Source organism: Triturus cristatus, chromosome 9 (assembly GCF_964204655.1).
Source record: "Triturus cristatus chromosome 9, aTriCri1.1, whole genome shotgun sequence".
In the NCBI taxonomy this organism is placed as follows: Eukaryota; Metazoa; Chordata; class Amphibia; order Caudata; family Salamandridae; genus Triturus; species Triturus cristatus.
Genome location: NC_140592.1, coordinates 330,701,842 through 330,725,067, shown reverse-complemented (window position 1 = coordinate 330,725,067; position 23,226 = coordinate 330,701,842). Strand labels below are relative to the sequence as shown.

At 45.1% G+C, this 23,226-nt stretch overlaps 1 protein-coding gene across 1 annotated transcript in view; it reads right to left on the bottom strand.

Annotated features, from left to right (window-relative positions):
* Nucleotides 1-7,814: 7,814 nt before the first annotated feature.
* Nucleotides 7,815-23,226, bottom strand: part of MON1A (MON1 vesicular trafficking associated A) — a 105,339-nt gene continuing 89,927 nt past the window's right edge. Inside the window, exon 6 of the mRNA XM_085625064.1 lies at nt 7,815-14,544. Coding sequence (XP_085481190.1) covers nt 14,404-14,544 — 141 coding nt within the window. The 3' untranslated portion in view covers nt 7,815-14,403. The remainder of the gene's footprint in view (nt 14,545-23,226) is intronic.

The window sequence follows — 23,226 nt, the reverse complement described above, 5'->3', positions numbered from 1 at the left end:
TATTCTGACCTTTCAGGAGAAGCTAAAAGCCTTCTGGAAGACTCATGGGCACCTGGAACCAGAAAAAGATACAAGGGTGCCTGGAGAAAATGGTCTTGTTGGTGCATGGAAAGGAGTTTGGATCCCGTACATAGCTCTTTAGAACAAATAGCTAACTATCTTGCTCAGCTTTGCGAATTAGGCCTCTCTTATAGAACCATCAACTGTTACAGGTCTGCAATCTCTTCAGGCCATGCCTTGTTTAATAATCTTGCTATTGGCAGCAACCCCTTAATTAAAAGGGTTATGAAAGGTATCCGATTGAAGAGACCTCCCAAGGCTCGTTACGAATCTCTTTGGAACGTTAACTTAATATTCAATCTCTTCATTTCCTGGCCAGTTAATGATTTACTTCACTTAAAAAGATCTCTATGAAATTAACAACTCTTTTGTGCCTGATCTCCTTCCGTAGGGTTTCTGATATTAAAGCTCTAGAAATTTTTAATAGATTCTACTCCTCCAATGGTGTTCACTTCGATATTTGGAAAAGAACTAAGACTATGTCCAAATCTATTTTCTATCCCTTTTTTCATGACTGTGAGAAGTTATGTGTTGTGAACTGTATGAAATGCTATGACAAAAAAATTGAAGGGTTTAGACCTCCTGGTTCTGATCAACTTATCCTTTCTTATGTTAGTCCTTTTAGACCTGTTTCTTCTGCCACCCTTGCCAGATGGGTCAGACTGAATATGTCTGAGGCCGGTGTTGATCTTTCCAGATTCGGTGCTCACTCCTCGAGAGGAGCAATGGCTAGCAAAGTATTTCTGGCTGGGGGATCCCTACCTGAAATACTTAAAAGCCGCAGATTGGTCTAATGCAGACACCTTCTCAAAATTCTATCTGAGACCAACTGAGCATGTTAGCAGTGTAGCTCTACATGGCATTAAACATGCATAATGGTAGCCTCCGGTCTTGTAATGAAATGGCGATTCTCCAATTTTCATGCAGAGAGAATCTTGATTTCATTAAAGACATACGGAGGCTAACATTATCCCACCCGCCTCTCCCTGAGGTTTTGGGTTTGGGAATATTTGTTTAAGTATATTTACCTATGTTGTTATTTTGATACATTGTTCTTGCAAATCTTTATATTTATCAAGAAGTTCTTTCTTTTTTCACTATACAGTTTTTGTTTTGATTTTTTCTCAGATAACAACGTCTAAGAAAAAGTGTAATTTATCGTTTCATTCCTGTGTCATCGCAGCCTAAGAGGAAGATTAGAGTGTACACAGTCCTGTTATCTTACTGTTAAAGTTCTACTTATTGTGATGTATTAACATTCTTTAAAGGGCTGCATGTTGTGCAGCAAATAAAAGTATTTGCATAATGTTAGCCTCCGTATGTCTTTAATGAAATCAAGATTCTCTCTGCATGAAAATTGGAGAATCGTCATTCTTTTATCACTCTGAACTCTGCAAGCTACCTATGAACTACACCTAAATATCACTTCATCTCTGTCAAGTCAACTTTTCCATGGAATAGACTCCAGTTTCATCCTAGATAGATTCACTTAAGCCTTTCTCATAAAACTTTATAGTGCATTTTCCGTTATGTATCCCTAACATTAACATTTCCTTTGCTGCCTTGGGAGTTTTGTGTTTATTTTACTGTTTGACACCTTTCTGGGAGCATCAGCCTTTGCTCTGTTTTTGGCAGGTTGGAGATTTGGCAAAAAGCAGGCAGTGCTGGAATCTACCCTCTGTGTTCCGGAGCCATTTCTCATGTCTCCTTTGAGGATGATGAATTGGCGTATTCCCTGATACGAACAAGCATTCCGCCATCTTTCAGTAGTCCATTGAACAGATGCTTAAGGTTGCTTGTAACTACGCCCTGTGATATCTTGATAACACTGCTGTGTCCATAAGTGATTGAGACTTGCATATGGACATAAGTTGATGGATTTCTAGCAGCCCACTTCTTAAACATAAAACATCAAAATAAATGTTTGGGGTTGTTTACAGACTTCCACAAAAATATTCCCCAGCACACGTCGAGTATAAGTAAAGTTTTCCAGTTAGTCAATGTACATTGTTAGCAATGCATATCAAATAAACAAGATTCTTTCTTCTTTCATATTGGATGTTTATTAGCATGGATCTCCCAACAGCCAACACGTGTTTCGTCGCACATAAGGAGGTATCCCGCGACTTCCTCAAGGCTATAACTCCTCAGTAGAAAACCTTCGATTTGCGGTGATACTTCCAACCCACAAAGGGTTTCTGTCCTAGCGGACGTCACAATCAAAGCTCCTATCGGTATCCCAACTTTCCTCGGTATGGCCCGTATTCAAAAGGCTCAGTTCCTGTTTTTCAGTATCTTTATCCAACGACGCCACTCGTGTCAAACCGAATACGGTGACACAACAAAAACTATCTGTTCTCCCATAAGGCGTGCACATCATCCAGTCCACATAGGCATGGAACGAGGAACATCAAGTCTCAAAGGTAACTATAGCCCTATCTGGTAAACCACTCCACTGGATTTAAGGGGATAATCCTGATTGGGGAACACTGCTCTCTGGATTTTTCTTGGGATGGGAGTCTTTAGAAAGCATTAGTTCTGCAAACACACATGCACCAGAAATGTATAAATGTACAATAAGTGTAAGAAGGGAGTAGTTGAGCTGGTAAAGCTGCGTGAGATTCGATCCAGCTCTTGTAATTTATGGAGAACAAGCACTGTCACCATACAAGCTTCATAATGATAGTCTATCACTCAGTCATTCTATTCAGCTATGTATTTAGGATTATTCTGGCCGGGATTCCTCTGTCTCTTACCTTCTGGCACAGGTGTTGAATCAGTGTTGTGTTTTCCACATTCTTTTCCCTTGAATTGGCCAAATGGCGTTTATTTCATAGAATATAAAGAATGTATAAAAATATAGACACTCAAAAGTGTGTTTTTCAAAAAGTCAACCTTTATTTCTATATATGTATATTCATTGCATCTCCTGGAATACATATATTTGTGAAGCATAGCCATAGTGCCTTTCGGGGAACCATTATCATCTGGTAATGCAGTGCAATTCCTGGTTTAATGGCCTGACCAAGCATCAGTCGGCGTCTAGCACAGACGGATATTCCTCAATCTAGGTTTAACAAATGTATGTATTCAAGAAGATTTAGCAAATATAAATATATGGAAAATACTGAATTAATGAAGGAAACACCTACAGTACTTATATTTTTCTATATTGTTAAATAAACTTTTTTTCCAATTAAACGCTGTACTTACTGCAAGATAGGTGCTCTCTGAAAAGAGTGCGTAAAACCACAATTGTTCCAATCGAGCCCTCAGACTGGAGGGAGCAGTTCTTGCACACAAGTGTTTTAAAATATTTGGGATCAAACACTGGTCGTAGTTAAGCGTGTGCACTGGAAAGCTATCACTCAGGTGATCAAAAGACAGGTGTTGACTCCTCAGGCCTAAGGTCGCAACAGTCTAGTTATCTTTATGTCAGCGAAGTAATTTGGTAAAACAGAAATACAATTATTTATTTCTTTACTTATCATTTATTTATTTACTCTGGTTACTGCTATGTGGTGTGTGACTGGTTCACTGGTGGGAAAGTGACGGAGGAAGGCGGAAGCTCTTTAGTGTTGGGCTGTGGGTGTGGGTAGGAGAAGCACCTCAAGGACCTTGAGGCCAGCCGCGCTGTTTGCGCTGAGGAGGCCTTGCCCATCATCGAGCCCATCAAGCCTGTTTACAAGTCCTACAACAGCCTCAAGGAGAGGTGAGGTCTGTGTGGCCACCCGCGTGACCCGCGCTGAGGCGGTGCAGTGTGCTGTTCCACCATTGAACCTGGTTTCTAGTCCAGTAAGCTCACAGAAGTGAAGTGCAGGTTGAGCGCTTAACTCTGCGTTTAACCCCCCTTCCTTTTTGGACCGCTATCAGATTCCTGCCTCGTTCTTCCTCTTGCCTCTCACTCTGCTGCCCCCGTACCGCCTCTAGGAAGGCCATTCCGTGAAGCTGCGAGCGAGGCTGACACTGGAACACCTGCAGGATGCTCTCTCTGGACTGCAGTGCCTTTTTACTTTGCTGCTTGTTTCTGCCATAGTAGCCCTTTGGACCAGCTGCCAACAAATTCCATTTGGGTTGTGGTGGCATGATATGTCTGGTGGCGAAAGGAGCAGGAAGGTGGAGGAAAGAATTAAGGAGGTGGGGGGCTCATCGAGCATGGTGTAAGCCCCCCATTAGAGGGGAGCAACGTGCGTGGCAGCGGAGGCGGCTGAGCTAGGTCTTGGTGCGGCTTGCGGCCTCGTGTACTCACCCCTATCCACTGCAACCTCGCCTTAGCTGTCTCAGACAACTGTCAAACCTCTGAAAAATAAGCCTCCTGGCAAGATCACTGTGGCTATACTCTTTCCCTCTCCAATGAGCTTTTCTTAAATAATTGGACCTAGCTTGGAGGGATTTCCTAGTGCGCTTGAATTTGTCAGTTAAATGACATATTTTTAGGTGGAGAAGGATCAAAATGACAGCAAGGATACTTCACTCTAGCCACCTAATTATGCCAAGGGCTTGCGTCAAAACTAAATCTAACCCTTTGAGGAACAGATCGACACACATTAATACGATCAAGGGAGAGAATCAGATCTTCTGTTTTGGGGCAAGAGAAAATGACCAAAGGTGATACGAACCTCAACTTGGAAATGCCCATTGGAAAAAGTGCAAGTAATCTTTCTGCCTATTCTCAGCCTCCAAGGATCCCTGCAGGGAAAAGTGGAGTAAAAACCCAAGACGTAGCACCCTGCCTTTTGAAAGAGGACATTACCCTTCTGTGCATAGATCTGGAGTTTAGTCGCAGGTGCAAGGCGCAAGAGAAGGATAATAATTGAAATGCTCTGTTTAAGCCTTCATTGACAACTGGCCTTCGACTTTTCTATCCAAATCTCCGATTCATTACACTGTTTGGAGATCATTTTATCCTCCATTCTAGCCCTTCTAGAAACTTTTGTAGTGGGGTCCGACTCTATTCAAGACACAGTTGTCATGATGCTGAAGGTACTAATTAGTACCAAAGAAGATAGGGAAAAGGGAAATCAAGCGAAATCAAGTGTTCCTTGCCAAGGGACAGCTAATGGGGCTACTCCTGAAGACAAGAATAACGTTTTGCCTCCTCGTGTCCCAAGTCTTTATTTTTGCTTGCAAGAAGGAAAGAACCTTCTTAAGGCACCTGGGAGTTTTCGTAAAATAGGTTCTAAGGTTGAAAGCCCCACCCACACTTTCGATAAGATATCTTTTCTATCTTTAAGACTAAATCTCTGCCAGAGTCAAGCGTGGTGGCTACCCCATCTAGGAAACGTCAAGCAAAAGGGGGGATAGCAATCCTCCAGACCAGTAAAACAAATTGGAACTATGAGAGTTTTAAGGATCCGGGATACCTCTTCTTAGCAATAACATTGTTCCCTTATGGCAGGTGGAATGTATCTGCCCCAATTTTAGTGGTGAATGCCTATATCCCGCCCCATGCCTCATATGTAAGGCTCCCCGTTTTCCGTTTTTACTGATTTTTACAGATAAATACAGTCAGAAAACATGAATTTTCTTGTCTGTATTTATTTTTAAATGTGGATAAAAACAGAAAGTGAGTTGGTTTTCGAGTAATTCTAAATACTGTCTGCCAGGCCAATAGATGCGTGGATTGATAGATAAGTGGGTTAGAAAAGAAAGGAATTTTAGTAATGAGGCTGTAACAGCAGTAGATATGCACAAGTTTGCTACAATTTGCATTTTTTCATATAAGTGCACTGATTTATCTTCTGCGGGTGCTCACAGCACTGAAACCTGGCAGACCTTCAAGCATGAGTGCATATTTAGGCCACACTGTTGTTCCCGGTCTTTAAATTCTAGGACAGTTCCAACCTCTCGTACTGGAAGTATTATTGTCCTCTACAAAAAGGGGGACCGTAATATTTCTGTAAGCTATCACCACATTGCCTTATTAGATGGGGTAGGTAAAGTCTTCTCCAAATGTCTGTTGGCACAGTTATACACCTGGGTGGACGACAATAAAATCATAACTCTGGAGCAAACAGGTTTTAGGATAAAACATGGAACAGTAGATAATTTAGCTGCCCTACACTTAATCAATGAGAAGTATGTGGTCACTAGAGGTTGTGTGGTAAATCCCAATTTTATAGATTTGTGAACAGCTTTCAATAAAATAGATCGCTCTGTGGTGTGGAAAAAGCTGATCGATCTCGACGTGTCAGGTACCTTACTGCATCTAATCTTCGCCCTCCATTCTATCACTCGGTGCAAGATACTATTAGGGGACGATCGTGGTCTTTCAAGGGTAATTCCATAGAAGAATGGCTTAAAACAGGGCTGACTCTATGCCTGCTGCTTTTTTTCTTTATATATCTTGGACCTGCCCTTTTCCCTTTCACAAAGTATAGGCTTATCAGGATTATTGGGGTACTGTCAGTCTCATGTCTCCTTTAAGAGGATAACATAGTGATATAAGAACTTATCCCTAAGATCAACTGGGGGCACTGCCAGATTATGCTGATGCACACTATTTGAAAATTAACACCACTAAAAGAAAAATACTCTGCTTCCATGGTAACAAAAAATCTAAATATGCCAATTTCCCCTGGCATTTGGGTTCTCAAACATTGGAAGTGTTGAAGACTTGTACCTTTTTAGGGAAAATAATGTGCAGCAATCTGAGAGACACTGATCATATTTTAAACAATGCTAGTAAAGTTCAGTCTCAGGCTAAGGGTCTGGGTGCATATTATGGAGCCACAGGTAGAAGACAGTTTTCCCACCTTTTAGCTGTCTATAGGGCTAAAATCCCTGCCACCCGGTTATATGCAGTGGGGTTTATAGATATTGCTTGATGGGTTTTTACAAAAATAAAATTATGGGGCAGGTCTTGAGATAACTCACTTCTTGTAACACCTCAATATCTATGGCAGCACTAGGGTTGGAAATGGGAGTTAAAAGTGGCTATGTCCAAGGTCTGTCGATATCGTTTGCTGAGCTGCTGTCTTGAGGAGAGTGAAGGGGTATGTAAGGCATTACATGAGAAATGAAATCTTTGTGGATAAGAAGGATAAGACTCTATTATACAGGAGTTTCAAGTATGCCGCAGCCCAACTTGGGCTGGACCACAGTTTAGTACTTTCACTCCTGCCTTTCAATTAAAGGACTATTTAAAAAAGCATTGCAGGCCTTAAGCTTTCGCTTGGAAAGAGAGGGTTGTGATAGGAAGAGGAGTTTAAAAAAATAAGAGCTACTATCTCAATAAAAAAGTACAACCATACATAACATAGAATATGCCCCATGGGGTCAGACATCTCTGGATATTGTTGTGTTTGGATTTGCTGCCTTTAAATGGTGTCACATCCAAATGGTATGGTACTTCTTAGGCTTGTAGTTTTTTCCAGAATGGTATTTAACACTTGAAGCATGTTTCATTTGTCTGTCCTGCTCGCATATTGCACCGCTGAAAATGGCTGAGACCTATTTTCCTGAAACTGTCGGCAAATATCATCTTTCGAAGTCTTACAGCTATTAATGACAATCCTAATAAATTGTATTTGTTGTTGAATGTTTAATGTTTTAACATATTTTCTAGATCTATATTGATCCTACTGTGAACACTGGGCTAGTGATGCTAATATTTATTAGTTATAAATAAATGTTATGATTTTTCCCGAAGGATTTTAAAGAAATAGAACGTAGTGTATTAGCTTGTATGAAATTGTTTTATGTGGACCTCTTTGGAGTTCCGAATCATGAATAAACAAACTTGAAACTTGAACTTGTAAGAATTGTTTTTATTAGTTATGACTGCATTGTTGCCAGCGTATATTTACAACAGTGTTGTCAGTACAATTCCTTGCTCACACTAAAGATATCTCAGAAGAAGGAAGAGCTGGTGGAGGGTATTCCACCCTACCTTAGTTTCAGAACAGTGTATTCATTATTCTAATAGAGCGATGACGAAACAGTAGCGTTTCCATATGCATGGTCTAACATTGACTTACAGGTTTGACGTAGTTAATATCCTGATTGAGTCTCATCATTTTACTACTGAGAGGAAATGGATTTCAAAGCTTAATCCTTGGTTCTCCATTCAGAACACCACCCAGGGTTGTGTAATGATTGTTATATTGCACCAAGTATTACAACATAATCTCAATGAATCAAATAATTGATATAACATTGACCGGTTGAATTGCTGCTTATTTTTTTGTTGCCCTTAGAACTATTAATGTAATAAGGAATTCAAGGTGTGTATCTGTCATGTTGTTTGACTAAACACATGAATAGCCACATTTCGACTGTGTAACTTGCATTCAAATAATATGTATACCTTATGTTCCCCTTTGCAGGCTACAATTGCTTCCCCTTCTCACCCACACAGAGGACTCCACTGTCCTGGGGCAGTTGAGTTGCACCTGGGAAATGGGGTTCAGCAAAAATAGTGCAGCTGCACTACAGGGAGGAGGGGTTCGGAACACTATATTTCTCTGTTGACTTTTGTGGCCTCACACAGCAGTGGGGTGGGGCATAGGGCACAACATGGCACTGCAGCTATTTTCAGACAAGCGCACCAGTTCTTCAATCACATCATCTGCAGCACAACCAGGAGGTGCAAAGTAGCAGCTGCTTTGCCTAGATTTACCCGTGCTCTCCATGCCACTGGAGTCAAGCTAGCCTGGCTGATGAGGGGTGAACCCCCGAAACCGGTCATAGGATACTTGTTTCCAGTCCAGGGAGGACCTGGCCTGGCAGTTTGGGCTGGACTGTTCCCATGATGCACAGGGTCAAGACTGATTTGCATATGGCTTGGTCCAAACTGGAATGGCATGGGGAGCAAAAAAACGATGGATTTAGGCCCAGATCTCTGTACTTGGGTGATTGTATGACGTTGTTTTGCATTCTGTTCATCAATTCTTTTTAGATTTATTTTTTAGCATATAATGTGCTGCCTATTTATGTGCTTGCTGTATCACAAATGCAGGTTCAAGTAAGATTGTGGACCTGCATGGTATTTTACCACAATATTGTATTTTAAACTTCACCCTACAAAAATATCTTCAAGGTATAAAGATGTGGAATTTTGAATACTAAATCTACGCTTATCATTATAGTTACCTTTATGATATTGTGGCAGTAGATGTGGGTGAGCTACTGAAGGCTTAAGCCAGATGCCTGGCTCGGCTCTACAGGTCCTCTTGGACACACAAGCCAAAAAGGAGCAAAAGGCTTCTTATGGCTTCTGCCACCCACACTGTTACATCATTCACCAAACACCCATGCTCCACCCTGCCATTTCTACAGAAATGGAGGTGCTGCCCATTGCTGTGGTCCTTTAGTGGATGGCCAGAGCGATGACGCCATGGGAGTGCTGTGAAAGGGCTCTGAGACGGATGTTATGCTAATCATTTGTCAAATAATTTGTTGAGAGACTGGTTGATTTGTAAATTCATTAACATTATCTCTTGAAGCACTTTCACAGCACTCTACAGTGTCTCAATAGCCAGCCCACACAAGCTGCCGCTCCCTAGCCCCAGAAGTAATGGCAACATTGCAAAAAGCCCAAATGCGTGAGCTGTGTGTGTATGTCTGCTACCGGCTTTGCACTTCATTTCTGCGGCGGCTCTGAGCGTCGCCCCACTGTAGAATGAAAAAGAAAACAATGGTATCGTTTTGTTGTTCACTGGCAGCCGATGCTGCAGAGTCTAGGGCGGGGCGGGGCCAGTCAATCCTCTGGTCACAGGCCAGGGACTCGCAGGAGAAGTGGAGGACACTTGTAAGTGTGCATGTCAGTTTGGCCGGCCAAACAGACATGCACACTTAGAATTTCTCAACCTAGCTGTATTGTACAGCCTGGTAGAGAAATGACACAGGCTCCCAGTCCCTTCATGAACACCTAACCATGCTGCTCAGACGGATGTATGATGTTACAACGCATGCTTTTACAACGCATGCTGTTACAACGAAATTTTTACAACGCAAATGCAGTGACAACGCAAGTCTTTACAACGCAAGTCTTTACATCGACTTGCACTAGATGGCGTGCTAACATTAAAAAAGTGTAATTTACTATTCTAACTCCAGTCCACGTAACAGTAGGGAAGGTGTTTGGATAGTAAACTACACTATTTTTAATGTTAGCACGCCATCTAGTTCAAGTCGATGTAAAGACTTGCGTTGTAATGGCATGTGTTGTCAATGCATTTCCGTTGTAACAGTTTCGTTGTAATGGCAGTGCGTTGTAAAAGTTGCGTTGTAAAGGTTGTTCCCCGCTCAGACCAATCCAGACGCTGCCCTCATGCTGTGAGAGTGGGGAGTCCGTGAGCTGTGCTGGCCCAAGGACTTTCGGAAGAGAGGTGAGCACCGAGCGGCCAGCAGACGGAGCGGCAGAAGTAGGTAAGTGGGTTTTTTTAATTTGCCCCAGCGATGTCCCACCACTTTATTTTGGCAGCAGCCGCTGCTGCTTCACTTGTGTCACACGAAAATCTGTAATTCTGTGCTGGACTGTCTCAGAACTTTGTTTTGTCAATGCGTCTGATTGCCATCAGCAAAGGTGTTCAGCCTCTCTCCAGTGTCTTTATTAAGTGGGGGGAAGCAGGTGGTATCAGCATTACAGTAGAGTATCCTGCATTCCCTAAACTTTAATACCTAATTTTGTTTAGAAAGACTTCTTGTTTCAGCGTGATTCAACATGTAATATGTGTTTTTATTTGATACATTGCATTGATGTGTTTGTTCAAAAAATTAAACACAACATTTTAATTGTTAATGTACCATGGGTCAGAGAGAGGAAATCCTGTCTGGTGAAGTAATTGCCCAATGTGAAACTAGGGAACATGGGCTGAATGCCAGCTTCCCTGCTCGACCACATTGTGTGATCCTAGGCAATTACTTTCGTTCACGGTGCCTTCATTTTCTTCAAACGCACATCTGAGATCACCTCGATATATATCAGTTCAGGGTGGGTTGCTCAACAAATTTCTCTTGTGTATATGGTTTAATACATTATATTGTTTATCTACAATAACAACATAGGACACAGAAAATGTACGAATGACAACTGACCTGCCTCTTGGTTCACTCATGGCAGCATCATCAGAGCACGTGGGTGGGGGTGATAATGAGTGTTTTTAAGTTCATGTTTAGAAACAAACACTTCTAATATATGCCACAGACTGTAGTGATATAATCTGATGTTCTAAAGTGAAATGCTTCTGCCTGTTAAAGAAATACATTGTTTTCAATCTGTATGTGTCTTAATCATCATATTTTTGCATGAATTTTGTAGCACGATTTACATGGCAAGTTTGTTAATATCTCTGTCATGTTTCGTCTCTGAGTCAAGTTAGACGGTTGGCTCTTCTGTGTGGTAGTCGATATTCTAGCTTCAATATTTTTGCAGGAGGAGATTTTAAAGATATTTTAAGATGCAAGAACCTGTACGTGTGATACATTACAGCAATGTCTGGGGAGTAAGTACATGGCTGACTGGACAGCGATAAATGCTCAACAGTCATTAAAAGGCAACTGGAACTGGGCACATCATCTTATACAACAATTCTGTCATAAAAAGTGTATGTCTTCTTTCCTTTCCTTTTACTCCGAACGAACAGAAAATGAAGCATTAGACTCAATCTCATACCGCAGTGTGCGACCTCTAGTGGCTTGGGACGGTAGCCTGTAAAAGGCCCAGAAGGGAAACACTTAACTTGAGAGGGACTGGTTTGGACATTTTTGTGTCTCCATCCAGGCATTAAAAATCCGCAAAGGAAGAACCAATTCAATTAACACCAAAGATTTTAGGTACTCCGCTTTTTTGTCAGCTTTCTGAACAAAATGATTTTAGGTTTGCTGGAAGACGCATATTAAAAGGCAACTTTTGCTACCAAGCAACTCAACAGCCTTCATGGAGACCAGTCTAAGTGCTATGAAAGGCATTTCGTTTTGTACCCTCGGCAGGGCCCTTGTTACTCCAGACTTCAAGGATCCTGAAGGAGAAGGACAAAGAAACAGGGCTCTATTGTCTTCCATTGGGCACACAGCCCCAGTCTGCACCGGGCACACCTAAAACGGCGACCCCAATGCAGACCCAGACTGTGGCTAGATTAGTGTCGCCCAGCCCCAAATGTACATTGGACACTATATGTACTTTTTGTGACTGCGTTGAAAATTACTTCTGGTATAAAAAGTTCATCTGTTGGGTCAATACAGCCTTATTTTGTTGAGCAAACCCCACATGAGAGTTTCAGCATTGACTTTCTTACAAAAAGGATTTTGGGAGAAAGTATATGTTCTCATTTCCAAGGGGCCGCAATATGTGCAACATATACTAGGTAGTCTTTCTGTCATTTTTAAGCACACACCCATAACTAAAAATATTACCAATAAACAGGGTCTGACTTGAAAATATTGCCACTTTTTTTAGAAATTATAATTATTTTTAAAATTGTTCATCTTTACAGTGATTTATACAGAATAGGAGCAAAGCTCTGCACAGGCTTGCAGTAGGTAGTTCAGAGGCTCGGCTCTGGAGCATTTCTACTCAGAATCTCCCATCCCTGTCAGAAACTCTACTTGTGAAACCCTCTGGTGGATAATTCGGATGGGCCACCACTTGACTGAGAGGTTCGGACTAAGTATAGGAATTTGGGTAGGGCGTGGAGAAGGGTCTATTGAGATGTCATTGTCTGGCGTTTATCTTGGATTCCTCCATAGGCTTGCAGGGATCTATTAAACAAGGGGCACAGACTCGAAGGCATGCAAGGAGTTGGGGATGTTATATTGATGATGTGTTGATGATTTGGACAGAGGGCAAGGCCCTATTAGGGGAACTTTGCACCTTATTGAACAGCAACCAATGCAATATTGTGTTCCCACATCAGTCCAGCCAGACAGAGATATTTTCTTCTCCTGCGCGCCTGCTGCTTATTGCCAATCCATGCCTGCTCAATCATGGCAAAGATCGACGAGTCAGGAGAGTCTGAAGGTCAAGCTAACACAATCATGAACACAAGGGGTGTAAGGTCTGAAGTGAAAAAGTAAGGATGAAAGGAACAAAGCTTATCAGGACTCATGGTTACCAGCCCCTCAACACTACCAATGTGCATTTTGTTATGTCTAAATAGACAATCTTCAGCCATCAACAGTACATAGAAACTGCAAGTGGCCCTAGAGGTCATGACATCATCATCCAGAGGGACATGCACAACCAAAGTTTGCTGGAGGAACCGGAAACCATGGAGGATTTCTCCAGCTCTGGTTTAATGATCATGAATCCTCTGGTGTTTGCAGGCTGTTCCTCTCGCGATAAACATAATGCACAAATCTTAAACTCTGTTTCCAGGATCCAAATTGAGATATACGAAGAAGGTCCCTGGGACTACTGAAGCTTGCTTCGAAGACTTCCCAGCACCATGGGTCACACTATGCCCAACTTCCTACCAACAATTTACCTTTGACGTATAAAGGAGCCACACTGTATCACTTGGTTGGTCCTTGCACGAGTCATTTTGACTAGGAAGCTATATGTCACTATCCGAGATCAAAATACAACACTCTTTGACACTTGTTTTCTGTTGTTGTCTTAGAGTTACTGCTACAGAATTAATTATTATCATAACACCCTGTTTAAAATATCCACAATGGGTTACAGTAGACACACTTAACTTCATCGTGTGATAAGTCTGCGAAATCCACAGTTTCAAATCCATTAATAATTCTACCAGGTGCCTTTGTACCATGTTTCCCCTACATTTTAACACAGTTCGACAAGGCTGTTTGGCATGGTCTATCACTGGTAGTTTTCACCTTGAAAATTATCCATCACTTGTGTTGTACTTTAAGAATACCTTCTCCGGCTGAGACTTGTTGTGACTCTGTTAATCCATACCAGTGTTCTTCTGGGCAGTTACAGTACTGCAGAGTGCGGACTTGTGGAATGTAGTGCTAAGACTCTGGTCTCCAGTGTAAGGATTGTGTCAGTTTGATTAAAATTTGAGGTCCATAGTACGCGGTTACACAAAACCCAGAACACTGCTGTACGTTGAAGACAAAATGAAGTTACTTTCACCAAATTACCACCTCCGACGGTTGTCCTCAGTTAGAATACAGAAGTGGCCACCAGCGAGGATGTATTCTCAAACCCGGAAGCATGAGCTTCTTCAGGGGGTTTGCAGTTTCATGGTCAAGAAAAAGGAACTCTCATTTTCTCCGGACGTATGTACACAGCAGGTCTAAGGAATGAGGATGAAGAGATGTTCATTGGTGCCTTGATGAAGCAAGAAGCTCTGTTCGTTCGCTCTGTGTACCTCCATTCCATCAAGAAATGAGAGGATTAAAAGGCAGACAACAGAAACAGAGCATCCTCCATCAGTAGGTCTGTGGTGTGAGAATGAAGAGGCGGTCTTCCTCCTTGCGGATCCATCTCATTAGTTTGCTAATGCCACTGACAGCTGAGGCTTTGTTCCCCAAGGGGCTATAACACATATAGAGCTCAAAGGCGTTGGTGACCTGTCGTGGAAAGTTGGGAAAAAGTCGTTATTTTCTCACAAACTCTGAAAAAGGCAAAAAATTTACATTTCACGTTATACTGGATGCTACCTAAAACATAACAGTCAAAAATAGTTCCCGTTGGAGGTCACTCCTCATTCATATGAGCCTACAAACATCAAATCACCTAACATACATTCACCCAGTCTTGAAAGAGCAGAGAACTCCACAGAATATTGAAATATTTATACCTCCAGATTTAATCTCCTTTAATCTCTGTTATCTCTCCTTTTTTATTATTGTATTCTTATGGATCTCATGTACCCGTTTGTATATTGATATTTATGCTCAATTTTAACAAATACATTGAAAAAGAAAAACAAGTTTTGTTAAATTTGGAGGTATAAATATGTCAATATTCCATGGTGTTCTCGGCTCTTTCAAGACTGGGTGAATGTATGTGAGGTAATTTGCTGTTTGTAGGCGGATCTGAACGATGAATGACCTCCAAGGGAACTATTTTTGACTGTTCGGTCTAGCACGGAGCCATGTCTCTTTGGTGTGTGGGGCTCCTCTCTTTGCATTTGATGTGCTACATAAAACAGCCAAATGCCTGCCATGTCCTTGTTTCAGATTAACTTGCTACTCTTAAATATAATTTCCCCTTAAAAAAAGATCACATTCTTGTTGAGAGCTTAGGCATGGCCTATGTTTATAGCACAGGACCAAACACAAGCACTTACTGTAGTTTGACATAAAGCACATTTACATGTCCAGCAATTCACTTAACCATCATCGGATCCAGTATACCCTTTTGTTATTGCATAAGTGAGATAAGGACCTCTGGAGCATCAAAACCATCTGAAGGCCACCGCCTCTACGACCTAGGCACATCTCAACTGAATGAACTGCTGACTCCTAACTGAGTGGTTTATCAGTGAGGCCTAATGCCTTTAATATTCCATTGACTAACTAGAGCAAATAACTCCACTCACCCAAATGTGTTCAAATTGAATAAAGCAAACACCTCAGCTAGAGCACATGCAAAATGGAATACAAATAAGAACGCTGCCACCACAGAGCAAGGTAGAACATCCACATGTACATATTTGTGTTCCCAACCAAAAATGAGCCTTCAGGGGAAAAGTTATGTCGGATTCAGAGAAAGCCATAAGAGATTTGAAATGCATTCACTGACTCCCAATCCCGCAGTATCCCATCAAAATGTACTTTATGCATTTGCACGCTACTTATCATGAAGGCCTTACTTACCCACACTCAGATGGGGAGAAGCAGGAAGAAAATGTCTGTCTGACTGATCTGAATCAGAACTATGCACTATCTGCCATTTTTTGTGAAGAGGACCCGTGTCACATAAAAATGAACTGCTTCCCGCTGGCAATTAGTTTTAAACTTACAAACTAAAACTTTCTGGCACTTAGTGATTTACAAAGAATATATGTAAACCTTCTTTCTACTAAGACAAAACCCATTGTAACGCTTTTCACTGAAAGACCCATCTGCCACGCTACAAAATAATTGTACTATTTTTGAGGGTGTGATTCATCTTGAAGATGAAAACCAATGTTGTAAATTCAGGTTAGGAGGCTCATTGCTGCGCTGGTGTGAGAGGAAATGCGCAGGACTATAGCTTAGTGGGGCATCGGATTGACTAATACCAATGACAAATATTACTTAAGAAGGTTGGACAGGAGGAGGAGCCTAGCGCGCAACCAAGATGCCCGCGTAGGTGCGAGGCTCCCGAGGACCTCCGCGACCTCCTATCACTATCCTGAACATATCCTGTCCCAGATGAGGGGACTGTGTTGGTGAGCCCGAGCTGAGGTGGCGCCCGTTTTCCGCTTCCAAATCGGACCTCGGACACCGACTTTAACACCGATTGAGGTTTGCGGCCTTCTCCTAGCCGAACCCCGGATTTGCGTTGTGGGGCGATCCAGTGACGAAGTGAATAACAGCGGCGGGCAGGGCTTGGTGGCTCGCGGAACCCGCACTTTCACTTTCGCTTTCGTACCCTCCTTGCTGTCTATGCGAGGTTGGGTCACGGGGCTTTGTGTGTTGGTGTGGCCTCGCTGGGGGACCCTGCCTGCCCGCCGGCTGTGATCCGCCCCGCAGATCTGGGGCGGCACCCCCCCGGAGCCCGTGGACCGGCTTGCCCGCCCTTCACGACGTGGCTGGTGCGATCGGGAGACTGGGACCATGGCCACGAAACAAGATGGCGATCGGGCAAAGGTAAAAAAGACCTGATCGTTACTCATCTCCAGCCACGGGGGCTGAGTAAATTCTTTGCTGTGGAGAGGGCCCACAGGGTTCCCGGGGGAAGGCCTAAGGTCGGAGCCGCTCCGAGACCTCTCATCGCCCGGATTTTTAATTTTCGGGACAGAGACGCTATCCTGCAATCCTCCAGACTACAGGGACCGATTAGACTTGATAATATGGACATTAATTTTTATCCTGATTTCACCCCTGCGGTCCAGAAGCAGAGACTGAGCTTCCTTGGTGTCAAGCGCCGTCGTCGGGACCTAAATCTCAAGTACGCCATGCTCTTCCCAGCTAAGCTGCGAGTGGAGGTGGAAGGTCGCACACACTTTTTTGATCGTCCCGAAGCGGCCGGGGACTGGCTGGATACTCTGTCTGGAGATCGGGATCGGGGTGGTGGGGGGGGAGCGGCCGGGGGAGAGGGCTCGCCGGATCAAGACTGAGGGACTAATATTAGGCCTCGCTCGGGACAAAAATGATGCCACTTTTGACTATACGTCGGATTGCTTAAGTTCCCCTCCTATGGAGGTTGTGTGGGGTCTCTTGGGGGTTCTCCCTCCTCCTCTGGGGGTCTAGTTAGTTTAACTATCTATGGGGCGACAGGCACACTGCACTTTGGGGGGGCTGTCTGGGCTCATGCAGGGGTGCAGGGAGGGGGGAGTTTTGTTGGGGTGGGTGGGCAGGGATGGGGCGTTGTTTGTTATTATCACAAGGCAACCCTTTTTTTGTGTAGGCTCTACTGTGCTCTCGGGGGGACGAATGATGGTTTTTGTGTATGATGGGGGGTAGGGAATTGACTTTGTTGTCTTGGAACGTCAATGGACTGGGGGACAGGATCAAACGAGGTGTGGTCCTACAGTATCTGAAGCGACTCTCGCCTGATGTGGTCTTCCTGCAGGAGACACACCTTATTGGCAATTCCTTCTGCGCCATGAATCGGCGTGGCTACCGCCTCGTGGCCCACTCGGGCTTCACGTCGGGCTCGAGGGGTGTGGGTATCATGGTAAAGAACTCGCTCCCGTTAGAAATTGATGAGGTGCTCCACGATGACAGGGGACGTTACACTGTCTTGGTGGGGAGAATGGAGGGCAAAGTGGTTGTCTTTGTGTCAGTGTACGTCCCACCGGGGTTGCAGTCAACCACCTTTGCAGATCTGGGGCGCCTCCTCCTTGGCCTTCCGGGGGGGCTTCTGGTGGTGGGGGGGGATTTCAACGCGGTGGTTTCTGGGACTGTGGATCGTCACCCCCCTAGGGACCTCCCCCGGGCACAGGCGTGGCTATCCGGCTTCTTGGATACACTGGGATTGGTGGACTGCTGGCGTTTAAAACATCCCACGCAGTTGCAATACACTTTCCACTCGGGGGCCCATGGTAGTCTCTCACGGCTTGATTATGTCCTTGTCCCGGCGGCCCATGTCGGGAGGGTGGGGGAGGTGCGCCATTTGGCACGGGGTATCTCGGACCACTCCCCGCTATTGTTGCATGTTGATGTCTTTCCGAGGGCTGAGAGCAGGGTGGTCCCAATCAATTCCTGGTACCTGCGCGACCCCACCATTCGCGCTGACTTGATTAAATCCCTCCAGCGCTATTTTGAGGAGAACGTGGGGTCAGTGCCTTCAGCTATCTCCCTGTGGGAGGCCTTCAAAACGGTACTTAGAGGGGAGGCCCTATCCCTTATTTCCCACGCCCGGAGGCGTGAGCGGGAGGAGGTGACCCGGGTGGAGGCTGAAATAGCGGAGCTGGAGGGTAATCTAGAAGATGGGGTGACGGACGCTGCACTACATGTCCTCCAGCTCAAGCAGGCGGCTTATAGGGCCCTCGTTACGGAGGCGGCCAGGGGCCTTAGTAGAGAGCAACAGGGGCGGCTGTATGATGTGGGTGATAAGGCTGGTAAACTGATAGCGTGGTTGGATAAAAAGGAAAGAGCGAATCGTGTGGTCCCGCTGATTGAGAAAACGAATGGTGTGTGTGTAACTGAGCCAGAAGAAATTGTCTCCTGCTTCGCGGAGTATTTCCGCGAGGTGTATTCCCCGGTCTCTTCTTGCTCGGAAGAGGATTCCCGTGCCCTGCTCAGAGATATCGCGCTGCCTTCCCTGTCCGGGGAGGACAGGGTGTCGCTGGACGCCGCTCCCACCTCCGACGAAATCGCCCTCGCCATACGCTCGGTCGCTTCTGGCAAGGCCATGGGCCCGAATGGTATCCCTATCGAGCTGTATAAGCTGCGACCGGATACATTGGCGCCTCACCTCCGCGCAATGTTCCTCGCGGCCCACTCGTTGGGCTCCCTCCCGCTTGACCAGCGTCTGGCTACAATCGTGGTGATTCACAAGGAAGGGAGACCTCGGGATCGGGTTACTTCTTATCGGCCTATCTCACTACTGAATGCGGAGCCCAAAATTCTCGCTAAGGTACTCGCCAATCGGCTGGTCGGTGTGGTGGGAGATCTGGTTCATCAGGACCAGTCTGGCTTCATTCCCCATCGCAATACAGCCCTTAATCTGCGGCGTTTGCATGGGGTGCTTGCGCGCGTCCCATTCATACAGGAACCGGCCATTTTGGCATCCTTAGACGCCACCATGGCGTTTGACACGCTTGAGTGGCCATACATCTGGGCGATGCTTGCTAAGTTCGGGTTTGGCCCAGGATTCATCAGTTGGGTCAAATTGTTGTATGCGGGCCCATTGGCACAGGTGGTCGTGAACGGAAGAGTATCGGCCCCGTTTGAGCTGGGCCGGGGCACGCGGCAGGGCTGTCCCCTGTCGCCGCTTCTTTTCGCGCTTGCCTTGGAGCCCCTGGCGGAGTGGCTGCGGTGGGAGCCTTCCATCCGTGGTCTCCGTTGGACCCCCGAGTATGAGGATCGCGTATCCCTATACGCTGATGACATCCTTCTGTACCTAGCCTCCCCACGCAAATCACTTATAGTCCTAGTTGATGTTTTACACTCGTTTGGTCGTAACTCCGGTCTCGTCATCAATTGGGCTAAATCGTGTGTGTATGTTCTCTCTGGGGAGGCTCCTATTCTCCCGCGGGGCTGTCCGATCCAGATCGCCCCGCTGGGATTTCGGTACCTGGGTGTCTTCATTACTCTGGACCCGGAGGCCCGGTATGAACGTAATCTGCTTCCCCCCCTCCAGCGTTTGCGGGTAGATGTCGCACGCTGGCGGCGCCTGCCGCTTTCGCCGCTCGGCCGGGCGGCACTGTTCAAAATGATGTCTCTGCCGCGTTTTCTGTACGCTCTGCAGAACACTATGGACTTGGTCCCGGCGCGCTACTTCCGTGAGGTGGAGAGTCTGCAGCGCCGCCTGTTCTGGGACGGGAGGCCGCGTATTGCTCTCGCTAAGCTGACGCTCCCATGGTTTGACGGGGGGATTGCCCTCCCGGATATTAAACGGTACTATTGGGCCTCCCAGCTCGCTGCCATTAACCATGGCCTCTACGGGCTCGCCTTAAACCCGGCATTTGAAATGGACAAGATGCTCCTGCCAGGTGGCGATTACAATCGAGCGCTCTACTCTAGCGCGCCCGACGCTCGTCTGACGGGCCCCACGCGTGTCATGGTGCAAGTCTGGCACGCGGCCAATGCAGCTATGGGGTGGAAGGACCGTTTGACCCGGGCGTCACCGTTATACGCGTCTGAGCGGTTGGGTTCCCTGTGGACCTCTAAGGGCTTCGAGAGGTGGGACATAATAAGTATCAGTAAAGTGGGGGATCTTTGGACGAGGGGAGGATTTAAAACGTTCGATATGCTGCAGACGGAATTCCAGTTGCAGGGCAGTGAATACTTCCGGTATTTGCAGGTCCGTCATGCGCTGGGCTCCGTCTTCACGGACGTTGCCTCCATCCCGGAATATTCCCCCCTGGAAGATAGAGTGCTGGATGGGCACGTCCCGGACAGCACGATCTCACTTATATACAAAAAGCTGATAAACGACCGCTCGGGCCTGTTGACTGCCCTTCGTGCGGCTTGGGTTGCCGACGGGCTGGAGTTGGACGACGAGGACTGGACCTCCGCGGTGGCCTCCCCGAAGGAGGTGGCCATACCGGCTCGCCTCCGCTTCGTCCAGCTCAAGATACTCCACCGGGTCTACATGACGGGGCCAAAGCTTCTGCGTATGGGCTATGCCGGAGATGGGTTATGTAAGCGTGGGTGTGGTGCTTTGGGGACCTTTATGCATATTTTGTGGGAGTGCCCGGAGGTAGAGGGGTTCTGGCGTGGTGTACATGAGGTGCTGCGTCTGGTTACGCATGTGGCGCTGTTGCCTGAAGCGAGGAGATGCCTGTTGAATGTGTGGGAACCGACTGATTACTCAGCGCCGCAGACGTGGTGGGTGACTCTGGGATATATGGTAGCCAAGCGTGATATTGCTCAACTGTGGGGATCCCAGAGGCCCCCGACGGTCTCGGCCTGGAAAGAACACATGGACTGGTGCATGTTTCGCGAAAAAGTGGTGTATGTGGCGAGGGGTAAGCCTGGGACATGGGTGAAAGTATGGGGCCCCTGGAACGCCTACCGAGGGGGTATCTGCGCGCCACCGCTGCTGCCTGATCCCTCGCCAGCCCCATCCCCTTAGCCGACTCATTCCCCCGCTGCCGGGCATTGGGTTCCCCCCAGTCCTCGCTTTGCTCTCTTCCCCCTCTTCACACTTCTGTGTATAGTTGGGATCCCCCCTCTTGGGGAGCACGTGCTGCTATTTTTGATTGTGGGTTGCCTTGTGGGTGTGGTTTTAATTTTTGTTGTTCTTAATTTAAAATGAAACCGCATAATGGGGCCTGGATGATGTGGTTTTTGACATTGTTATCTACTGAGAAATGCTCCTCATGTAATACCACGTGTTCCATGAATGTATGTCGTATGTTCCTACCATTGCTAGCGGCCGGCCGGAAGGTTGTGGGCCCATACTTGTATACTTTTAAGACCTGTAATAAACGGTTTCAAATAAAAAAAAATAATAATAAAAAAAAAAAGAAGGTTGGACAATTGTAAGTAGTTGGAGTTGTCATTATCTTCATCAAATGGTCGGTAACACCTTCACTAAGATCTCACACAGAGATTATGTGCAGATTTGAAGTTTGCATTGAGGAGATAATCAGTGCTCCAATAATCTAATGTCAGAAACATCCCTGTGCAAGAGGTTACAAACCCAGTGGAAATGAGGAATCAATAATTATGTCTGTAGTACACTCTGAGTATAGGGTACAGTCCATCTTTGCCCAACCCTGTAATTCACAAATTAGAAAACTGTGCTCCAGATTGAACTTGAAGCCGAATCTTGGCTACTGGACAGTTTTAGATAAAAGGATATGGCCGTACCACTTATTAGCGGCTCATCCAGACTTCTATAAAATTAGATCAATTGAGTTCCTTCTAATTTATAACCAATGTTGCAAGACTTTAAGGTTCATAAGAGCTTATCAGATCCACAAAGTAGGCTTTAGTAATATTTTGAAACTCAACATTTTTCTTGCCATTTCGATTTTGCTCTAAGAAGCATCTCATATAGATCACAAATAATAACATAAAAGATCATCCTGGGTCATGAGACCAATGGGATCATGTAAAGAAGAGAAAGTTTATAAATGGATTCTAAATTGACTCATTAATTTAGCATGGTAGTGAGAAGGGGAGAGGCAGATCCTTGCCTCTGGCAAATACACTGTGTACAGAGCAAATGCAGAAATCTAGCTCTAAAAGCTACCTATCTAGTAAGAGTCGGAATATACAGTTATGTCTGAGAAAGAAACTACTAGGGGGAGAACCATATAAATTAATATTTCATTTGTATATTCCTATAAGTGTCACAATCTGGTCTGGCTTCAGATGAAGGACCGTGTACTAATACTGTTCCTTTCACAACTTCTTTACATCCAGTCTTCTGGCTTAGAAAGCCACACCAATGCATTATGGTCATTGTAGTACAACAAATATATGTAGTGCAATTCCTGATAAGTATTTAACGTTTATTAGAGCTCTTCAAATATATCTATCAAAGCCATGTGTGAAAGCCGTTCAAATTGAAACATTTCACAAAATAATGTGAGTACCAGTTTAATAGCAGCCTCTCTGCATGGCATCACCTTTCCTGGTGCGCAGCCACATTTTGCCCCAGGAAGTCACAATGGGAAATACAAAAACAACAGAATGGGATATGCACACCATCAGGCCAGCAAATGCATCACAGGTGCACTTCACAGCTTTATTTCTAGTCTTGCTTTGGATTATGAACCATGTAGTTCTATAGTTAATTTTTATCAAGTCATTTGGGTCAGAAGCCTATGCCAGTGCATTATGATCATCACTGTAGTAGTAAAATTAATACAAGGCGTGCAATTTACGATACACAATTTACTCTTTTTGAAGCTCAGCAAAGGATCGTAGCAGAGCTGTTCTGAAAGCAATTCAAATTTCGACTTATCATAATGCCCCGGC